Source organism: Melanostigma gelatinosum (genome assembly GCF_949748355.1).
Source record: "Melanostigma gelatinosum genome assembly, chromosome: 5".
Classification (NCBI taxonomy): domain Eukaryota; kingdom Metazoa; phylum Chordata; class Actinopteri; order Perciformes; family Zoarcidae; genus Melanostigma; species Melanostigma gelatinosum.
Window position 1 is genome coordinate 9,391,375 of NC_136638.1, and position 20,421 is coordinate 9,411,795.

Here is a 20,421-nt window from a genome sequence, read left to right on the forward strand (position 1 = left end):
CCAGGGTCGCGAGGCTAAACCACAGCACAGCGCTGCACTGCCACCTACTGGGCATAGATAGAAATACACTTCTGGGGAAGTTTTATTATGATTACCAAAATCACAGAAATTCGTTCTGTCAAATATTAATGAAAGAAATACAAATGTGACATTTTGTGTGCGTCCCATAAATAACAAGTTACCAAACATTAATCTAAAGTGATAAGTTGATAAGTAAAGTAGAAGACACTGTAAAGTGTCGCTCTAGTACTGGGGCAGATCAAGTTGTTATTTATTTCCCCATTCTCCAAATACCAACAAATATGTAATTTAGAATCTCGCTGGACAAATGAAAAATACTGATATATATTATAAATATAATGTATATACAATAATGACAACCAGGTGATGTGTTTTTCGTCTCATTTATGTGTGCTGTTGAACATTTATTACGGCTTTATAAGAGCCAACAACATGCTTGTGTGCGTTGAATTATACAGTATGTTTCTTGAACACACCCCGCCCACTAATACCGTTGTCTCCTCCCACAACCTCATCCCAGCTTTGTTTGGCAACAACACGCTAACGATACCTCTTGTGTAACCACTGCTGGTAACTTCATATCGTTGTTTATTTCAAGGGAAACAGAAAACCTCTCTTTTTAAGTGAGCAAACACTGGACAGCTGCGCCTTTTCTTTCTGGCACTGACAGAGATGGGTTTCCGCGCTCCGGTAATCCTGTGGCTGGCCCTGGCCGCCGTGCTGGGCTCAGTACTCGGGCTTGGTGAGGACCTCGACCGGCCTCTGATCGGGCCTCCAGGCTCTCCTATCCGGCTGCAAGAGTCCGATCCCGGCCTGAAGAAGGCTCTGGAGTTCGCCGAGGAGCGCTACAACCGGGGCTCCAACACCATGCACCTCCGCAAAATCAGCCGACTCCTCTCGGCTACCAAACAGGTCATTTAACATCAACACAGACTGTGTGTTCTCCCTTTATTTTAAATGTGATTTATTCACAGCATTGTGGCATCTTATTTATTCAACACGAGTGTGAATGGTGAATGTCGGCTGTATGACGATTTGCGACATTGCAGTAAGAGCTGCGTTCAATTCATTGTAAACAAAGGTACCACTGCGGACTATTCAAAGCTGCGTCATGTCAGCAAGAGTTAGCGCAACAAAGGCCGGAAAGAGGGGACATATCTTCAAAATAACAGTATAAACTGCGGTATACATGTTTGTTGTTATTACTCCACTACACCTTTTGAGTCATGTCTGAATGAATGCTTTATTAAGAGCAATATTTCTTGTTTGTGACTCTAACGTGACCACTGTGTGTGTTTGTCTTTGTTTTCCAGCTGGTGAAGGGTATCCGCTACACAATAACAGTGGAGCTGAGTAACACTCAATGTAAGAAGTCCACCATGCTCAGGACATGTGACTTCTATCCCGAGTTGCACAAACTCAAGGTAGGCTGTGAGTGTTGGTGTGCATGAGAGGGATTCGGGTGAAGTAGGTCATTCCCTCGGTTTAAGAATAGCAGATTTCTCCAAGGAATATGAAATATTCCAAAATCGCTATCGTGTGCCGAGTTATCGTTGCAGCAGTGTAGTTATGTCGAAAAAATACTGAGATTCAGCTGAGATTCACCAGATCTTGTGACCTGAGTTTCACTTGAAGTAGCCCCAAGCATGCTCATGCCTCATGACCTCATGCATGCAAACACAACCTGACACATTCACTCCTTTTTTTCTTTGTTTCTTCATTCCTCTATTTTTCACAATGGAGACCCAGACGGTCTAAGTTGAGACGCTTCACGTTTGAAAGTATAAAGACGGACAAGAGACACGGCTTGCTCTCTTTGATGTCGTTCGATTGGGCTGCAGTGATTGTCCAGCGTGTTATTCCGCTTGTCAATGGCTTTTCAACAGACCTCTGTCCTGCGTATGTTTTTGTTGTCAGACGGAGGTGTGTGTGTTCGAAGTGTGGGACGTTCCCTGGCAGGGTGCTTCAACTCTGCTCAAACAGAAGTGCCAGCCTAAAGGTCAGTCAGCAGCCTCACACATCGTGCTTTGGTCACAGCTCTGGCTGAAGAACACACCTGTGGTTCACACGAAGTGACTGTACTTTCATTTGTTTGAATTACTCATTTAAAATCCACAGAGTCACAGTATTTTTTGCGACATTAGACATAAATATACGTGGTCTGTACACTGACACATAACATTTTGTCCTGTTTGTCTTTCCCACCAGTTGAATCACAACTAGAAGAAACCAACACGGTGGTGGTTGCGTCCACCAGCCAGCCTCTGGAGGTGACAATGATGTCCTATTCAGACCAATAACAGCACTGACAACACATTCCACCGTGTTATCTGCCTCTTAGATAACCCTCGAGTCCATTCGTTGTGTAAACTGCCATCATCAGCTTGGAATTGAGATGAAAGATAAACCTGCATGTGATTGTCTGCTCATTGTCTGGCAGGAGTCCGTGGAGCTGTTGGGCCAGTTCAAAAACTTCATGGTGACATACAATAAGGTGTACAGCAGCCAGGAGGGTGAGTGACTGACACTAATGCATTCTTCATACAAAACATAGCACGGTGCATAATGTGTCGCTTTCCTGTTTTAACACCGTGACCCCTTAATGTACTCACATGGGGTTATAAGTGTCTCATCAACAGTGAATGAACATTAATGAACACATAGTCCAACATATTCTGCAATCGCTACAGGAAGTGAAAGGTGACGTGTTGCATTTAGAATCGTGTGTCCTGTGAAAACAACCCAGATCAGCACATCTACAGAACAACATCTGCCCATCACGTCACATCACGTCACACGAAATGTAAAAGATTGATAAACAGGGCAGTCCTTCACTTTCAAGTGCCAAATCATGAAACAAAAAATGTTGATTTGACCTTTGATCCTGCAGAGGCAGATCATCGTCTGCGCATCTTCCATGAGAACCTGAAGACTGCTGAGAAGCTGCAGTCTTTGGATCAAGGGTCAGCAGAGTATGGAGTCACCAAGTTCAGCGACCTAACTGGTGCGTGTCTGTACACGTGTGTGTGTGTGTGTGTGTGTGTGTGTGTGTGTGTGTGTGTGTGTATCTGCTCGTATTTCCACACAGTTTCCAATTAGGAAACACACCTTCTGCTTTTTACGTGTTGCATCAGCAGTTCTTCAAAAATCCTCTGAAGTCAGACAAAAGTTTGAACTGCTCTCCCTCTGTTTTCCTCCAGAGGAAGAGTTCCGCTCTACTTACATGAACCCGCTGCTGAGTCAATGGACTCTTCATCGGCCGATGAAACCGGCCTATGCTGCCCGAGGCCCCGCCCCTGCCAGCTGGGATTGGCGGGATCATGGAGCTGTCGGTTCTGTCAAGAGCCAGGTACCAACAAACAGATTTAATTAAAGGGCATTCACCCTCAGTAGCATGCTACTAGTGAAGGAGTGATACCTCCTGCCTACTCCGTGCTGATTGAGGTGTGTTTCTTGCAGGGTATGTGTGGATCCTGCTGGGCATTTTCTGTGACAGGCAACATTGAAGGCCAGTGGTTCCTGAAAAATGGGACGCTGCTGTCCCTCTCTGAACAAGGTAACACACACACACACACACGTGCACAGACGCAAACAAACACAGATGATACAATAATTCAGTGAAGTTCTCCTGCAAGAAAAAAAGAAACAGTTTGTATTTACAGATGAAAGCCATGATTTGATTGGTTCACTGATTTGTCCTTCACAGAGCTGGTTGACTGTGATGGGCTGGACCAGGCGTGCAAAGGAGGGCTGCCCACAAACGCTTATGAAGCCATTGAGATGCTGGGTAAGTATGACACGGGTGGAGGACGAGTGACGTGTGCAACCATTCCGAAGCATTTTAGCGTTCAATGCAGCCGTTTGTTGTCTCTGAGCCGCCTGCAAAAGCCTTCATGTGATGTACGCTCAGCCGTTAATCTTCATCCTTGCTGCTGTTTAGGTGGTCTGGAGACAGAGACTGACTACTCCTACACCGGGCACAAGCAGAGGTGCAACTTCACCACCGTAAAGGTGGCCGCCTACATCAACAGCTCTGTGGAGCTGTCCAAAGACGAGAAGGGTGAGTGGGCAGAGCGAGCAGAGAGGGCATGAGAAGGAAGTGAGGACAAAGCACAGACGGAAAATACAATTGATATTACTGAAAGTGACAGTAATTCGATTTGATGAACAAACAGTAAAGACACAAACAATGATTTGTTGATTACTGTCTCAAAGAAAAATAATAATTATGAAGATTAATGGGTGTTGATTTTGATCAATTGTAACTAGAAAATTCAGCCGTGTGGCAGATGGAATCAAAGAGCTGCTTTCTTCTCCTCAGAAATTGCAGCTTGGCTGGCTGAGAACGGACCGATCTCTGTTGCACTGAACGCCTTTGCCATGCAGGTAAAGTGTCCCCACAGCAATGACTGCATCACTATAATGTGACACCACCTCCATTTGAGTTATACGTAAAGAGATAACATCATGACATAACGCATTCAATTGTCACTAAAACGTGATCATCAGTGTACAACCATATTCAATTGATCTTTTCTTTTGAAATGTCCGTAGTTCTACAGGAAGGGCGTGTCTCACCCTCTGAAGATCTTCTGCAACCCCTGGATGATCGACCACGCTGTGCTGATGGTGGGATACGGAGAACGTAAGTGTTTTTTTGTTTTTTTTTATCCTGGCTTCATTCCTGCTTCTTGTATTAATGTTTCCGTGCTTTCAGGTAAAGGTGTCCCATTCTGGGCCATCAAAAACAGCTGGGGAGAGGATTATGGAGATGAGGTAAGACAACCCCACCTACTAACAGTCTTTGTGGGTTAGAGAAAGGTGTAAAGAGTTCTAAAAGATAATACTTACCAGAATTTCCTGACTTGGCAAGACGATAAGTACAAATTAGTCAATGTGCACTCTTGAATTTGACACTGCAAGACCACAACCACAGCCTGGTGTTGTTGTGTTCTGTTGCACTATACTGTACAAAGCTAACTCCTGTCTTGTTTGTGTGTTTTTTTCCCTCCGTCTCTCATACAGGGTTACTACTACCTGTACAGGGGGTCCAATGCCTGTGGGATCAACAAGATGTGCTCATCTGCTGTGGTCAACTGAAGAACTAACACCTCATACCCACACCATCATCGTACATGTACTACAGTTGCCAGCTGACCTCACCTTCATACCTCACACCTCGTGTTACTAAAAACATACCAGCTTTGACGAAGCTAGCTTCACTGATGAATTTTATATTTATTTTAAAGGAGATTGTATGTGCCCATTTCATTCCGTTAGTCCTGCAGGTCATAAGTATTGCTGTGTTTGGGTTTTAACTCCTCTTTCCTCAAAGTAACAGAGCCCGCGTTTGATACAGAGCATGCACTGATTGAAGTTAGACTGATTAGACGTGATTTTACCTACCTGTATTGGTCTGCACATATGGTCCGTACATAACTGCAATATAATTATAAAAACTGCTGTAAAACAGTGAGAAATAAGTGACGGGTGAATAAATAAAAGTGTGAAATCCTAATCCTTGTGTGTGGTGTTCTTTTCTTACATGCACTGGAACAACAGAATGAAACGTAATCAATTGAAAATGACAGCATAACATTTTTTATTGTGAATAGATTACACTGTCAATAAACCACAATGAACATCAAATTGCTTAGATGTCTAAGTGACTGATGTTAAAAGTAAGGGTAGACAATATTTTACTTCATAAACATGCACTGCTATTAGGGTGAATTAATTAAGTATTCAACAATTAATTGGCCATCAGTAAAAAACAAAAAGCTGAATAAAGGAGAAAATCTTTTTTACCCACGTTACCTTGTGTATTGTGTAAGAACTGGTTGGCAACAGCAAATGATATAGTGATCTTGAACGTTGCTCAAATTGAGAGAATACAAAACTCTATTACCCACAATGCAAAGGCACTACCGCGGAATAACTAAGCCTGTGTGGGGCGCTGTGGAGCAGAAGGTTAGGGTTTCTCATATTTTCTCATCTCCCACAAGTTGGAACAAAATCTGTTCTTGTTAGAAACTATTATAGTCAGACAATTAATATCAATTGATGCTGAAGTGACAACGTTATGTTACGTGTCATTCTAAGCCCTCACTGAACGTCTATTTAGCCTACAGATAAAAGAAAATTAGAAAGCGACTTTTATTTTGAAAAGTGTGGACCACTTGACGCCGGAAGTGAAACCTTTGGTACCGTCAGAAAACAGGAACACATGTAGTTTGGCTTTACTGACAAAACATTTCAACGTGTCTTTTCTTCAAAGTGATTTTTCGCTGCTGTCACGCTGCCCAGAAACACAGTTCACGTTACTCTTCTCCTCCGTTCAAGGTAATTATGTGACCTGCTAACGTGGTTGAGCTGGTTCTGAGTTAGCTAGTTACCTCTGACGTTAGCTTACTCAGCTAAAGCACCAGTAATGTTCATGTTATAGCGTTAGCTAAAAGCAGACATTTGGCACAGCACGTTAAGGCCACGTTAAGTGTCGTCATTCGTTGAAATCAATCTCGATATCCAAACATTTATAAAATTTGCTAAGCGAACGTTAACTTATCACTAAATTGTATGAGTTTAGCTAGTTTTCAATACAACCTGTCAGTTTTGTTTTATGGTTTGTCAAACATCCTGTGTTCGTTAGTTTCTCCTTAATGAATCGTTATTTATCCCAGCAGAGTGCATTACTGTTAACCTAACGTTAACTCTACCCAGCTGGCGACGGAACCTGAAGCTCACAGTTTATGATGTCACAGGCCACCAAACGCAAACACGTGGTCAGGGAGGCTTTTGGGGACTTCGTCACGCCCACAGAAAACCAGCAGATCGTGAAGGTGGGCTGTGTAGACTTCAGTGTATGCACATATTGACTGTAAACAACCCCTGGCATCACAGCGAACAGCTGGACGTTCTCCTGACTCATCTCCGCCCTCTGCACTTGTAGGTCACTGGTAGCCGTGGCAACAACCTCCATGAAGCCATCACAGACCAGGGTGTGACCTTCCTGGTGAGCATGCCCCCCAAGTTCCGCAAGAACCTTTGGATCAAGAGAGGTAAGGGATTGAGTGGGATGCTTAGATTAAATAGTCTGGATGATCACAGAGATCATTCGGTATCAATCAAGTACGCACTATAAAAACAACCTGCTTCATAGAGCTACCAGAGAGCTCCACAGGGTGTATATTTATATATATATATATATATATATATATACCTTTTTAATTTGCGCCCAGGAGTCACAATAAATAAAGTGTTACCCCTTCACAGAGCTATGCCAATGCAATATTTGTTTGTTTATTTATCTTAAACTGTGACTATCAGACGGTGTAGTTTTGCACACTTGATTTCTTGCAGATGTGGGACGCTAACATATTCTCTGTAATTTCATATCGGCTCTAAATGAACACTGAATATATTATCCGTCTGATTATTATTTATTTTTGCATATTTTCTCATCTCCCACAATATATTTTCCCAAAATAATAGTGCTTGCATATTCTACCACAAGGATTTACATGTGGGACTTTTGACTCGATGTTAAGCCGCTGTGCAGCGTTAGAAAATTAATTATATTGGTATTTGGTGCTTTTTCAAAGAGACTAGATATTGATATGATATCAATAGAATGCGCCCATATCAGTCACTGGTGTGAGGACGTAACAGTAAGTACTGGCTGAAAGACAAATCGTTATTTCTCTTCATCTCCCTTTATTCTTTGGTTCTTGTTTCAAACATGTCTAGGTCACTATGTGATTGTGGATCCCATTGAGGAAGGAGAGAAGGTGAAGGCAGAGATCAGCTTCATTCTCTACAAAGATCACATTCAGTACCTGCAAAAACAGCAGCTCTGGTGAGTGGGCACACACACACACACGACACAACTAGCATCATTTGGTCAAGTGTAACTGAGCGTTTTGTTTTTCTCCTCGTCTTCCTCCAGGCCAGAGGGGTTTACGAAGGAGCCGGACAAGACGAGCAAAGAGCCGAAGAAGCGGGAGGAGACGGAGGAGAAAGACGAGGCCTTCAGTAGCTCTGAGGATGATGAGAGTGACCTCTTTGTAAACACCAACCGCTGTAACTACCAGTACAGTGAGAGTGAGGAGGAGGACAGCGACGAAGAGGAAAACAAAGAGGAAAGGACAGAAAATGGTTCATAGTGGCAGCACCGAGGACACGGACGATCGAGAGTGAGAGTCGTGAAAATCAGGAGATGGTCCTCGTGCCACAGCTCCGTCTGGACTGCCTGATGTAGCCGTCACGTGGCTCATTGAATGGACTTTAACGTAATGGAACAGAATACGTCTTGCTTGTTAAATTGATTTAAAAATAATCAGTGATGTCAAACGTTAACTTAACAGTTTGAACTTATTCCATAGTTTCACTGTCTTACTAAAAATGTGTCAAACTCAAGCATGTTTACAGTCTGAACTTCAGTCCAGTGGTTGCTGTATTGCTAGTACACTACAGGGTGTCCAGTATACCCAGGTCATACTGTACATTTGCAGGATGTTAATGTAAACTGTTAAATCCACCGTTGACGGACCACATTTCATTTTTTTTAATGTTTAATTTGAGTTTTTAGTTTAGCGTGATAAACATCTCTCCATGTTACTGGTCCTCTAGAGAATATTGCTCTAACAAGCTGGACTGTTACCGTTCATACAGATTATTTGATTTTCAAATGAATGCAGCCGATAGCCTCTGTGATTTTAAAGATCACAATGCTCTGGTTCCAATTGTATCCGTTGTTCTAATCGTTGGTCATTGTGACTGATTTGTGCCTCATCTTTTTCTGACATTCCTTACTGATTCTGGTTTGTGTAATGATAAAAGTTTTGGAAATAGATTCATTCTTAAGATGTTTTTTTTTCATCACTTGGACTTCGACATCGTCCTCTCCGACTTCCACTTCAAGAATTCCACATCTTCTAAAAGAATAGCTTGCTTTTTATTTCACATTCAAAGAACCATTTCTTCCAGAAACTGTGTTGTGCAGAAGGCGATGACGGTAAACACGTTGTTCCCAGATCTGCCGCGTATACATTCACAAACGATGACCTCATAATATACGATATGGCACAGAGCGAGTAGTACATCTGTACCGCCAGTGGAACCCGTTCTGCAGGGATTATCGTCGTGTTTTGTTTGTGAAGGCATTGACGTCAGGGTTCTTCCACCACCCCTGTAAATACATGGCTATTACCTGCATCAATACATTTATTTTAATCGAGCAAATAAGACCTGACCAAATGGATTATTGTGCTTGCATCATAATACTGGTTGGTGATCAAACAATTATTTGAAAAATGTTTTATTTGGCCCAAAGAGTTTGTCTGTCCTAGTTTATTTAGCAAAGCAGATTATAAATAAGTCCGTTGGGTCTTTGTGTGTGAAGTACAAGAATGTATCTGACTCATTTGTCATCATAGCTAGTCGGTTCTCTATAGCATAACTGGAGGGGAACCAAGAGACCTCTCCAGTTTCAGCGCTGCAAAACGTTTTCAACGGCTGTAAACTCATCTTGAACATTTGCTGCATTAACACAGCAGCTTTCATCATCAGGTCACTTCAGATTCTACTAGCCTTTAAAGCGATAAAGCTCTACGTCTTTTTGAAGGAATGAAGAACTCAATGTTCCTCTTACAAAGAGAAAATGGAATTCATAAGCAATAAAACACTTCATGTTTAATTTAGTACACTGAGGGTTTTTGCTGCCACAGCCTTACCTGTTATATGACCACTAGCTCACGGTGGCTAACGTCAGCACACTTCAGCTAAACATTACTGAGTCAGTTCACAAACGTTGTCTCTTCTACATTTGTGCCGCTCTCCAGCACTCTACACACTGTTCTCCCATTTATTTCAGTCCAATAGAACAATAAACTTGCAGACTTGAGGGGTTAGGGAATACATTGTAGCCAACTTCATGTCTGCATGTCATAGCTAAGTTACCATTGTGTGGTATGTGTAGATTGATATGAAGTTTTCAAAAGCAGTGATATACATCGGTCAAAATGGAAATAGACATGATGGTCACAGTGATGATTTACAGTCCCAAGTCGTTAAATGTTATTTTGTTATGTGATATAAGGCATGGCAATCAATGGCCTTTCAGATCAATTATTCATTTATAAAAGTACAAAAACAATATAGTAATTGTCATAAATAAACTAAAGTTTGTAAAAATACTGGTTTAAAAAATATGACCAACTATTGATCAATCTATTGTCATATCAATGGACCACATTGTTAAGTATAATTCAATATAACCCCAGAACATGGATGCCTCAGATGCCTCAATAAGTCCTGTGTATATTATCACAGCAGTTCACTACTGTTGTGGCAAAATTGTTCGTTTGAGAAACTTTGGCTGGTCCGACACTTTTGTTGTGTTTTCCTTCAAGTTTGCCTCTCTCAGGGGCGCGTCCCAACACAGTGACCGTGTCATTTTCATGTCGTCCCACAGTTTAACTACCTGGGTGGGGCTTCGTTTGTGTACCAATAGAATTGTGTGATACGAACACAGCTCCTCCTCCTCTTCCCTGTTCGGAAAGTCAAACGTGAGGAAGGCGGGGTGGTGCTCCAGCCCAGCGTTAAGCCGAACCATACACATCCCCACATAAACGTCGTCGATTGGGAACAGGTGAACCCTTTTAGACATGTTGTGTAGGCGTTTGGTCAACAGGCCTGAGTACACCACCCCTCCACCGCCCGCATACTGAGGATAGAGGCCCTTGTAGAAGCTGTCCGGGATAAAGTACTTGGACTTGTTGACTCGGTTGGGTAAGGCTGCAACTATCACATCCCCAATCATGAAGTCTTCAATGGTCTTGTGTGCTTGTGGCTTCTCTAGCTGGTCCTGGAGGTACGTCATCATCCTCGGGGTGTTGACGAAGACGTCGTCGTCCCCCTTAAAGACGAAGAGAGTCCGGTTGCAAGAGTGGGAGAACCAGCTCCAGAGGAGCACGTCTTTCAAGGTGAGATTGAAAAACGTGTCCCTGAAGTCCCACTGCAGAATGTCTCCATAACGTTCGCTCTCCATCTGCAGTAGCTCAGATGAGCTAACACCCAAACTTTCCTCTCTTCCATTCCCGAGCAGGAACACCCTGCGGACGTATCCTCCACCTTCTCCTCCTTTACCTTTCCTCCACTGTCCTGCTACCCATCCCGCCTGGCCCCAGGTCTGTCGAATGGCCTGCCGGTTCTTAAAATTCCGCTCTGTTGACTTGATGGCCAGGAGAAGGAGAGGGGCCTCCCTCTCATCCTTCGCCCCGGCTCCACATACTCCATCTGGCTGGATGAGGGTTGGGTAGTCTCTCCTTTGCATGTGGCTCACAAACTCTTGTAACTGCTGTGGTAGCTGATCAAAAGTTTTCCTCATGCTGTCCAAGTTGGTAACTTCAGAGAAACCTTGCGTCCGTAGGGACTCATATGAGGTGTCGTTGTCAGATCCCCTCTGGATGTTGTTGGGGCGCAGGATGAGGTTGAAATGGCGGTCGATGGTCAGCTGGAGACGGTTCCAAACGGGGTCTCTGTGCTGGCGGAGGTCCCAGAACGTTTTAGGGAGTGGGCCAATGCTCTGGTTGCTAAAAGTTCCAGGGGCCACAAAGTGAATAAGTTCTGGCGCTGCAGTGATGTCACTCATGGCCAAACACAACATGACAGTAACGTAGGCGAACAGCAGGACCAGGGAGATGCATGGCGTGCACACGCACACCAACACTGTGCCCCAGCGACAGTAGAAGCGTGCCATTCAACTGCAAATATAATAGTATGTTAGTTTGGACAAATCGTGAATCTGTGTAAAAAGAGATGTTTTTGAGTATCACAACACAATAAATGTGCCATGAGTTAGTGTATGCATGGACAGAGTGTAAGACATAGTCATCAGATGAATTTTTCCCTGTTGGAATGTACATTTTTAAATGTTGAAATTTCTCTCGAGACTTGTGTATCTACAATTCAATTACAAACTGAGCCAGATCAGCTGCCAAATGGACCTCAAATCCGAATTAAAGTTGTTACCGATATGTTGGCCTACAGTTTAGTCAAACTAAGTCATTTGGAAAGATGAGATCATCTTCTCTCAGGGTGCTGAAATAAATGAAGAGTCAACAGCTTTCTTTGCTTACCTGTTTCGAGTGAAGACTCCCACATTCATTGAACACGTGTCTGATTTGGTAAGCAAAGCTGGTTGTGCACGCTAGTAATCCGATCGCCTCGTTATCCGAGCATTTCACAGGAAAAAGAAAATTAACAAAAAATTGCCCCTCGAACAAGATGAAATCCAGATACAGTGAGTCAAGGTTCTTTCTCCTTTCTGTCCTAAACTCTGATGAGCTGTGGTACAACCACATTGGTGTGAGCAAAGATCACAAAAGAAACACCCTCTGACAACAACACTAACACAACAACCTATATATCCCTCCACTGGCTGAGTGAAACCTGTATAGAACAGGTCTATCGGCCGGATAATAGGTGTGGGAGCACCGAAGAAGAATCCTCCCAATACAACCCCCCATAGGGTCGCTGCCCCCAACTCATCAGGTAAAACAGGGCGTGTGAGGGGGAGACTCAAGTACCTGGGCTGCCTCTGGAATCCTGAAAATGTTGTGTTTCATCACTTCTGGTAACAATGAAACCCGCAGTGGGTTTGGGAAACACCCAAAGCACCCGTTGAAAAAGCCTCCTGTCCAGAACGGGCCAAATGCTTGTCCTGGTGTCTCTGGAGAACCACTCCACACTGACAGAGAAATGAAGCTCGAGCCCAAGTTCAGTCAGGAAGACGATGCTCTTGCATGGTGTCTTTCCTCATACATCTGACGTTCACTCCTCAGGAATGCTCACTCATAATTCCATTGCTCGAGGCTGTCCATCATGATATCAGCTGTTTGGATCAGCTGGTGTCTTCTATCCAATAGCACAATGGAATGGTCATTTTTTTACGGAGTATCTATTTCTGCTCAGTGTATTGTACTCATGCATAAGTTCACCGTGTCTGTTGTGCAAAGGAAGAGCTCTCCCTTCCCCGTTCACAAAGACAACTGTGTTGTATGAGAATGTTCCATGCCAAAGCCTTCGGGCCTTTTGGTTGCTTGCTGTTTGTTTTTCATTGTTGTTTCTATCAATCTGAGACCGAAATGTCTGGAACATTGGCCATCGGCCCCCATCTTTGCTCCTTCTGTGTAAAGAAAGTGCGTTCACTTTTGTCTTGGTTCTTCCTCACTGAGACTGTACTGTTGTGATGATTGAACCTTCTCTGCGCAGAGAATAAATAGAATGATTATTTCAGCATTAAAATAATTTTTTTCCACCACAACAACAAAACCGTTTGATCATCAGCCTGTCATCGAGCTGCTGTTTCTTTTTAAATACGATTGTTTCTTCACCTTCAGGGCGTTCATGCTGCTGTTACGCGCCCCTCCACCTCCCCATCTCCCCATCAATGCATCGTTATTCACACTAGCCAGCGTCACGTTCGGAAGCTCCACCGTACACAGTACATTGTGTTGAAAATGACTTTGTTTCACTCAAAGTCAAAATGTGCATGCAGGATTTACGAATCTAATCTCATCGTTTTTCTTCATAAAAACGTTATTTAAAAAAAAAGAAGCATTATTTAGCCATGTCACATTATCAGGCTTCGTCCAGCATACAGCAGCAAAAGGCTGCTCACTTGTTGATTGTACACCACTGCTCTAATTGTTACTAAACCCGTTGACGGTACATGTCTACACTCTGCCCCATTGTTCTTAGTTCATGAATGATGAAAAGCACAGGTGTTGCTGATGTCGCTGATTAACGATGACCCTATTCAATTGAACTCTAGCATGGACACAGTAACAGGACCCATGTGGCAAAACTAAAAAGGAACACCGACCAAATTAAATATTATTATCAATCCCACCTGTGGTTTTCCTGGTTTGTCATATCAGTCAAAATGTCTGCTGTGAATGAAAATGAAAGTCATCACACGCTACAATAAGCTGTTATTTGACATTTTTGTAAAATGTAAAATTTCACGATCCAAATGAATGTTTTCTCTAAAAAACATTCTGGAGTAGCACGACATATTGCAAATAATCGATGAATAAAATGACCGTTTTTTATCAATTTACATGCAGAAGGCACCATCGTCCAGTTCATGGCACATATTACCGACAAGGAGATTGCTGCCATCTACTGGCCACATCTCTTCAACTCCGTTCTTACTGTACCTTTGGTGCACTTTACCACCTCTTTATAGAAATACAGAAGAAACAACAGATTCTGGGCAACTGCAAATAAAAAACTATCGTTGTTTTTTGTGTGTGACAAAGATGACAGGACCGTTTCAAAATGGTAGGAATAAAGTTTTATTTTTCATATGAAGGGGTGGTTTTGGATTTGTCTTCTTTTACAAGTAGTATGCTTTTGATAAAACTTGCAAAAAATCATCTAGCATATTCCAAGATTGATGGACATGAAGAGAAAGGGGATTTATTGCTGAATGTTAAAATGAAGACACGTTTTTTTTATTTTTTCACCGAGTGGAAAAACGATTTGCTTGCTGCTTTTTCCATGCACCCAACTACCAGTACCACTAGGACATGCAGAGGGGTTGGGGGTGAGAGGAGAGGAGAAGGGAGGGGAGGGGGGAGAGGAGGGGCGGAGAGAGAGGGAGTTGGGAGGTAAAAAAGATAAAGGCAAACTGCTTGACAAACACAAACATGGCAGGGCTTTGTGTGTGCTTGAGTGTGTGTACATGTCTCAGTGTGTGCTTCGTTGTGTGTGAGGAGTGCATGATGTGTGAAATGTGTGTGTGTGTATGTAAAGAAAAGGGGGGAGTGCAGGGTGAGGAAAAAGAGGGCGGGGGGGGGTGTTAACAATTCAACTAGCTCTAGAAGCACACTACCCTCACTTGCAGTATTTCCACGTTGCAAATCCCAGATTGATTACAGTGATAGTAAGACAAAACTAGCCACACCTTTGGGTCATGAACCCAAATAATGTTTTCATATATTTCTAGCATGATTCCCCTAAATCTGAAGGGGTCCGTCGGCATTTTTAAGATACTTTCTAAATCTGTGATCCATGCATCTCCTGTGTGGAAACAAAAGAAACAAAGAAAAACAACTCTACTTGTTGGAAATGAACTCTAATAAGGACACGTATTGAGCTCCAAAGGGTCTCTAAACCCGATGTACGTCGCAAGAGTTTCGGACACGGTCAGCCTACCGTTAGTGTGCTGTTCAGCACACTCGTCTGGAGATGAGGCCTAAATTCATCTGTTGCTTCTGTAGGTCGGTTACGGGGGCGAGAAAGACATGAAGGTGAGGGGCGGTGTGAGGTGGAGGGGGCGGACGGAGACAGACAGATAACAGATCATTCAGTCAATATGACCAAGCAAAGGAAGTTCAATCCATAAAGGTATAGGAATGCAAATCAAGGATGCAGTAATCAGTATTATCATATACCGTCGTTTGGCTGTGAGCTTAAGAAAAAGTAGAATCGGACTCAGAAACTCGCTCTCTAGCAGTGTGAACCTGCACGCAGCGACCCGCGAGCGGTTTTGACCCATCGGAGCAGCGCCATCGCTACAGGTGGTGAAAGGTGGTGGCGATTCCAGGGGCCCGCAGTTGGAGAGGGCCCGTAAAGTAGCAGGTTTATATTAGTACAAGAAGAAGAGGGAGGGAACCCAGAGCAGTATCCTCCTCTCAGGGGGCACAGACGTCCTAGCTACACCCCTGCAACATAGTGAACAGATGTGGTCTCTGCATCATTTTCTCATCATCATCGTGACCCACACGCCGCGACACACATGCCCACTTACACACATACACACAACCTTTTAAAGCAAAAAGAAAAGGAAAAGCAACTGAATCTCCCTTCTGATTCTAACAGTTTTTACCCACGCTTCCTTAATCATGGCCAGGAGTGAACGCAACAAACCTGACAGACAGACAGGAGGGAGAGTGAGGGGATGTGGATCTGGCCTGCGGACTGAACTGTGACTGAAATGACGTGCGCTCACTGCTTTGAGTCTTTTGGCTGTGATGTGATGGGGAAGTCCTGAGACACAGTGCGGCTCTAAGCTGCTGGCATAGGAAACGGGCGGGCTGGGCAGTCCACGGGAGGCCAGTCAGGCTGGATTACAACTGGATTGGTTGGGTTGGGTTTGGATCGGCAGCTCCCTGGCCAATGACTGCTCACGGAGGGAGGTTCTTACAGTGCAATGGAGCTTCTGGCAGCGTGAGGATTGGTGAGAGGAGCATGTCAGTCAAACAAGAGACCACACTTTTCAAGGTGAACGGAGGCGCCAACCGAATGAGGCTTTATGGGGTGTACATATAGGCACACAAACACACACACACACACACACACATACAGAAACACACACACTGCAACCACCACCAATGTCATGGCAGCACCCTGAACACCTACACAGGAATCTGGATTTACTTCCCCTCAACAACTCCCTCACACTCTTGTTTTCACAGGAATAACAACAAATGACTGACAGGCAGCGAACGAGGACATACATGGCCGATGTGATTCATCCGAGAAAAACTACCCTACACTTCCGGTTGCGTCAGTGACGAATGTCCCTGTGAATCGAGCGCGTCGCGTGGATCATACTCATGTAAACAGACACCTTTTACACAGGAGGAATCAATATTGCATGATGACATAATCAGATCACAGTTCAAAAAGAGGAAGATCCCAAATCAGAGAAAAAACCAAAGCAAAAGGAAGGAAGAGGGTTGGTCTCTATAAAAAACGAGGAGTCTTTATAAGAAAGGCTACAAAAACTCAATGGGACCTCCGACTTCAGCATACAGCAAAAGGCACCACAATATTATTCTATTTATCTAACTTGTGAAAAAATTGGCATGTATTTCTCTTATTTTTTCATCTCTCGTAATGCTGTAAATCAAAAAACTTTACATATAAATATTTCCCCCCGTTATAAAAAAAGTCTTTGCTGTTAGCTAGTAGACAATTTTTGCTGAAATGAAAATAAATATTTCATTTGTTTAGAATATCTGTCTGTTATACAAAATAAAAATATTTCTCCTAGGTGCAGGTCTCTAGTCCACTGGTTGTGTGTACAGTAGGAGGAAGGGGAGTGTGTGAGGTGGAGGGGTGGGTGGTGTCGGGAGAGGGGGGGGGGTTGAGTCTTAAAGGGGCATGTTGTCGGCCTTGGAGCGATGCGACTGGGAGCCGCGGCTCTGCCCGTTGCTGCGTGTCTCCGGCCGACTCAGCCCGCGGTGAGTCCGTGTGTCCGCACCAGATGACGCACGGTAACCTGGGGCGGTTTGGGGCGGGTCCATGTTCATGTTCTGCATACTAAGGAAAGGCGTGCTCTCCCCGTGACCATCCTCTTCCTCCTCCTCTTCCTCCTCCTCCTCCTCTGACTGGCTCAAGCTCTGCGAGCTGTAGTCCCGTAGGCCCGTTGAACGCTGGGAGATGTGTCCATTGAGGCGGTGGCGTCGCGGGCGGCGCCGGCTCCGGATGGGTTCCCGCGAAGAGGCGTACTCCTGCGTGGTCTCGTAGGCCTCGTCGTCAGGGAGGCGGTAGGGGCTGGACGGTAGACTTCCCGTGCTCTCCGTCAGGTAGGGTCGCCGCGGACGCCGGGGCTGCCTGTACAAACTCCCATCCTGAAAGGTAAAATAGAGAGGAGGACTTGATGGAAACTGTATATGCTGCAGGACTCTCTTTAGGAGCCTGTTGCCAATGCTGGACAGTTATAGGCATGCAAAAACGTATACTATGTGTGTAAATGTCTGGCCATGGAGTCAGCGAGTAGGTTCTTTATCCTCAAATAACAGCCGCGCTGCCGGAGAGTGAGCGACTTTACATATTCAAGGAAACTTGTATTTTCCACCAGCCGTTATGAAAACAAACAAGTCAACAAAACCTGCTACCCAGCGTTGGCTAATGTGTTCAGATAAATATTCTGCCACCACTTAAGCTCACCAAAATACATCATTATGATTGCGCGCGTAAACGTGGCCTCGTCCTCTGGTGCCACAGAGCGCCAGTGTTTGTAAAAACGACAACAAACACATCAGTGAGCCACACTGTCGGGCTGAGTTGATCCCACATACACCATCCTGCTGCCGTGAGTACTCACCAGAGCACGAAATCTATTATTCAGCGGCTGAAAATAGTCCCCAGCAAAGGCAGACTGTTTAATCCTGTTTGACTAATATGAACTAAAAAATACACTGTCCAGCTTTTGGGAAATGATTTTGTCTTTAAAAACAATAAAAACGTTTGTGAGCCATTTCTTTTTAAAAGAAAGAGACATAGACTCTGTAGTCCCATGGAGATAGGGCTCCATGATGGCATTTTGTCATCATCACCGTCACTGGTATGTGTGTACTGTATTTGCCTACGCACATCGGGGCATCGTAGCAGCGGCTGGTCGTCCTCTCTATAGGCGGTGGCGGCGGGGGGCAGGGAGAGGGCTTGGCTTGTGTTGGGCGAGGTGATCTGGAAGGTGGGCACCTGGGGCGGCAACAGGGGATAGTGGAACTCCACCGGAGACAGCCGCGCTGGCGTGGTCAGCGCCGACACATACCTGGACGGGAAAGACAGCGGCAGGTTATTGAGGAGTCTGAATGGCATCTTGAAGCGGGATACAAAAACAAAACACTTGTTGTAGGGGCTGGAGCCTACCCAGCATGCACTGGGCAAGAAGAGGGGCACACCCTGGACAGGTCGCCAGGCAATCACAGGGCTGACACACACAGACTAACAAGATTCACGCTTTGTTTCCAGTCCACCTGACCTGCAAGACTTTGGACTGTGGTTGGAAATCTACAGACTCCACACAGACACACTGCAGCCAGCTGGCTCCGCTCGCACGCAGTGACCTTTTTGCCGTGAAACGACAGCGTTAACTGCCTCGCTGCCTCGCCACCCACTCAGTCCATCCCAAGAATATTTACAACATTACTGAACATGTGCCTTCGCATATGACTGCTGCACCTCATTGAGCTTAGTTGTTAATGCACCATTTTGCCAGAGAAACGAGTCAATATAGCACCACATTGATTTACGCTTATCAAGAATTACATATTTGTCCCATCAACATGTATTGGAACTCTGAGTTTGTATGAAGTGATATAAGAAGCACAACAGCAGGACACAAAGCACATCACCACTAGTTCTTATGTTGAACAGACAAAATAAAACCATGTACACACATACTCCTTTGGAAGTTATTGAACATGAAAAAGTTAAGAGAATAATCTTGTTCAATATCAAGAATCTGTATTCTGGTATTGCACACAGGTAATACAAACACAGCTAAATACATGTCAAGTTTGTTTATTAGGCACTGGGCATTCTGGGACATGTAGGAAACCATTAAGGTGGTAATTGTTCAAATTAGAGTGGTTTAGTTATTTAATTACCTTCACTACCACCACAGCACTGGTTTATAAATTCACATTACAATATACTGTACAGTATCTGGGTGATGTAGTCTTTGACTAATTCATAACCAATAACTGCCACTTGGTGTCGCTAAAGAAGGGAAGGTGTGATAAAAAACTAAATAAAGTAAAAGTTTTGGATCGTCATGAACAGAGACATTGTTAAATACAAACACCACACACACACACACACACACACACACACCTTCCCTACCTGTCACTGTGAGGCGAGTCTCGTAGAGAGTCGTAGGAGTCCCCGTACTGCATTCCCGGTCCGGACATGTCCGTGCAGCCCCAGTGGGCAGCCCTCCTCGCCATGCATGCCGGGCTGCTGCACTTACTGGTTCCCACAGAGCTGGACAGCCCACCTGACTGGCAGTCTGAGTTCATGCTCTCTGTTCGCTCCATGCTCCACGTCTGCTCCTCGTGTCTGCAGGTGTGGGTGTCAGCAGAACAAGTTGAAAAGGTTACAGCAGCACTGAGGAGGCAGGAGGATACGATACAGGGCGGAATGCTGGGTAAAGAGACTATCCTGCAGGAGCAAACTTGAGGAATAAACGGCCATCATTTTCAAAACGAGTCTACCTACGCTACCAAGTTGTTAAAGGTTTGGTTCACCTTTTCTGACTTAGCCCCTTGTGTTTTCTACCCATGCAGGTAGGCTTGCTTTTAACTGGACACGTTTTGAGATAGCCGTCTCTGAGATTTCTGCTGCAACAATACAAGAATCAATACAATACAATAAGTGAAGTGCATAATTATTATTTTTTGCCAGCAAACAAAAAACAATGTTCCTGATGCTCTGGATGATCCAAAGCACTCACTGCCAACAGTTCTCACTGGAGCTACTTTCTGCAAATGAAATAGTCCCTATGAAAACTGATATTTGATATGGATGTTCAATCAGTGTCGATAAGAAATGTAGTCATTTGTAGCAATACATTCCATTCTCCATGTACCAGGATGCATT

The 20,421-nt window shown here is 44.3% G+C and overlaps 4 protein-coding genes across 5 annotated transcripts in view; 2 read left to right on the top strand and 2 right to left on the bottom strand.

Annotated features, from left to right (window-relative positions):
* Positions 1–557: 557 nt before the first annotated feature.
* On the top strand, positions 558–5,532 carry ctsf (cathepsin F). The gene is made up of 14 exons (XM_079268289.1): positions 558–933; positions 1,335–1,445; positions 1,939–2,020; positions 2,230–2,291; positions 2,462–2,534; positions 2,912–3,025; positions 3,222–3,370; positions 3,481–3,577; positions 3,728–3,808; positions 3,962–4,081; positions 4,343–4,407; positions 4,576–4,666; positions 4,739–4,797; positions 5,047–5,532. Exons 1-14 carry the CDS (start codon positions 694–696, stop codon positions 5,119–5,121), a joined length of 1,419 nt encoding a protein of 472 aa, XP_079124415.1. The 5' UTR covers positions 558–693; the 3' UTR covers positions 5,122–5,532.
* Positions 5,533–6,228: 696 nt separating this feature from the next.
* eif1ad (eukaryotic translation initiation factor 1A domain containing) lies at positions 6,229–8,872 on the top strand. Of its 2 annotated transcripts, none has more exons than XM_079268305.1 (5): positions 6,229–6,363; positions 6,705–6,860; positions 6,971–7,079; positions 7,768–7,876; positions 7,967–8,872. In XM_079268305.1, the coding sequence occupies exons 2-5, from the start codon at positions 6,771–6,773 to the stop codon at positions 8,181–8,183; spliced, it is 525 nt and encodes a 174-aa protein (XP_079124431.1). In that variant the 5' UTR covers positions 6,229–6,363; positions 6,705–6,770; the 3' UTR covers positions 8,184–8,872. The 2 variants fall into 2 exon arrangements, with proteins under 2 accessions (XP_079124431.1, XP_079124432.1); XM_079268306.1 differs by having other exon boundaries at positions 6,239–6,363; positions 6,742–6,860.
* Positions 8,873–10,357: 1,485 nt separating this feature from the next.
* LOC306777588 (N-acetyllactosaminide beta-1,3-N-acetylglucosaminyltransferase 2) lies at positions 10,358–11,779 on the bottom strand (the record flags this gene model as incomplete). Its single annotated transcript, XM_079268751.1, has 1 exon — positions 10,358–11,779. The coding sequence occupies one exon, from the start codon at positions 11,777–11,779 to the stop codon at positions 10,358–10,360; it is 1,422 nt and encodes a 473-aa protein (XP_079124877.1).
* Positions 11,780–17,186: 5,407 nt separating this feature from the next.
* The window catches only part of nrg2b (neuregulin 2b), a gene marked incomplete at both ends in the record, with an annotated part of 42,986 nt that continues 39,751 nt past the window's right edge, over positions 17,187–20,421 (bottom strand). The window contains 3 exons of the mRNA XM_079269287.1: positions 17,187–17,666; positions 18,412–18,592; positions 19,666–19,881. Coding sequence (XP_079125413.1) covers positions 17,187–17,666; positions 18,412–18,592; positions 19,666–19,881 — 877 coding nt within the window. The remainder of the gene's footprint in view (positions 17,667–18,411; positions 18,593–19,665; positions 19,882–20,421) is intronic.

Excerpts from the sequence above, each read along its gene's own strand:
- ctsf (XM_079268289.1), top strand. The coding sequence starts at position 694 with ATGGGTTTCCGCGCTCCGGTAATCCTGTGGCTGGCCCTGGCCGCCGTG. Across the intron at positions 3,371-3,480 it reads TCGGTTCTGTCAAGAGCCAG|GGTATGTGTGGATCCTGCTG; the intron begins GTACCAACAAAC and ends TGTTTCTTGCAG. Across the intron at positions 4,667-4,738 it reads GATGGTGGGATACGGAGAAC|GTAAAGGTGTCCCATTCTGG; the intron begins GTAAGTGTTTTT and ends CCGTGCTTTCAG.
- eif1ad (XM_079268305.1), top strand. The coding sequence starts at position 6,771 with ATGATGTCACAGGCCACCAAACGCAAACACGTGGTCAGGGAGGCTTTT. Across the intron at positions 7,080-7,767 it reads GAACCTTTGGATCAAGAGAG|GTCACTATGTGATTGTGGAT; the intron begins GTAAGGGATTGA and ends AAACATGTCTAG. Across the intron at positions 7,877-7,966 it reads CTGCAAAAACAGCAGCTCTG|GCCAGAGGGGTTTACGAAGG; the intron begins GTGAGTGGGCAC and ends GTCTTCCTCCAG.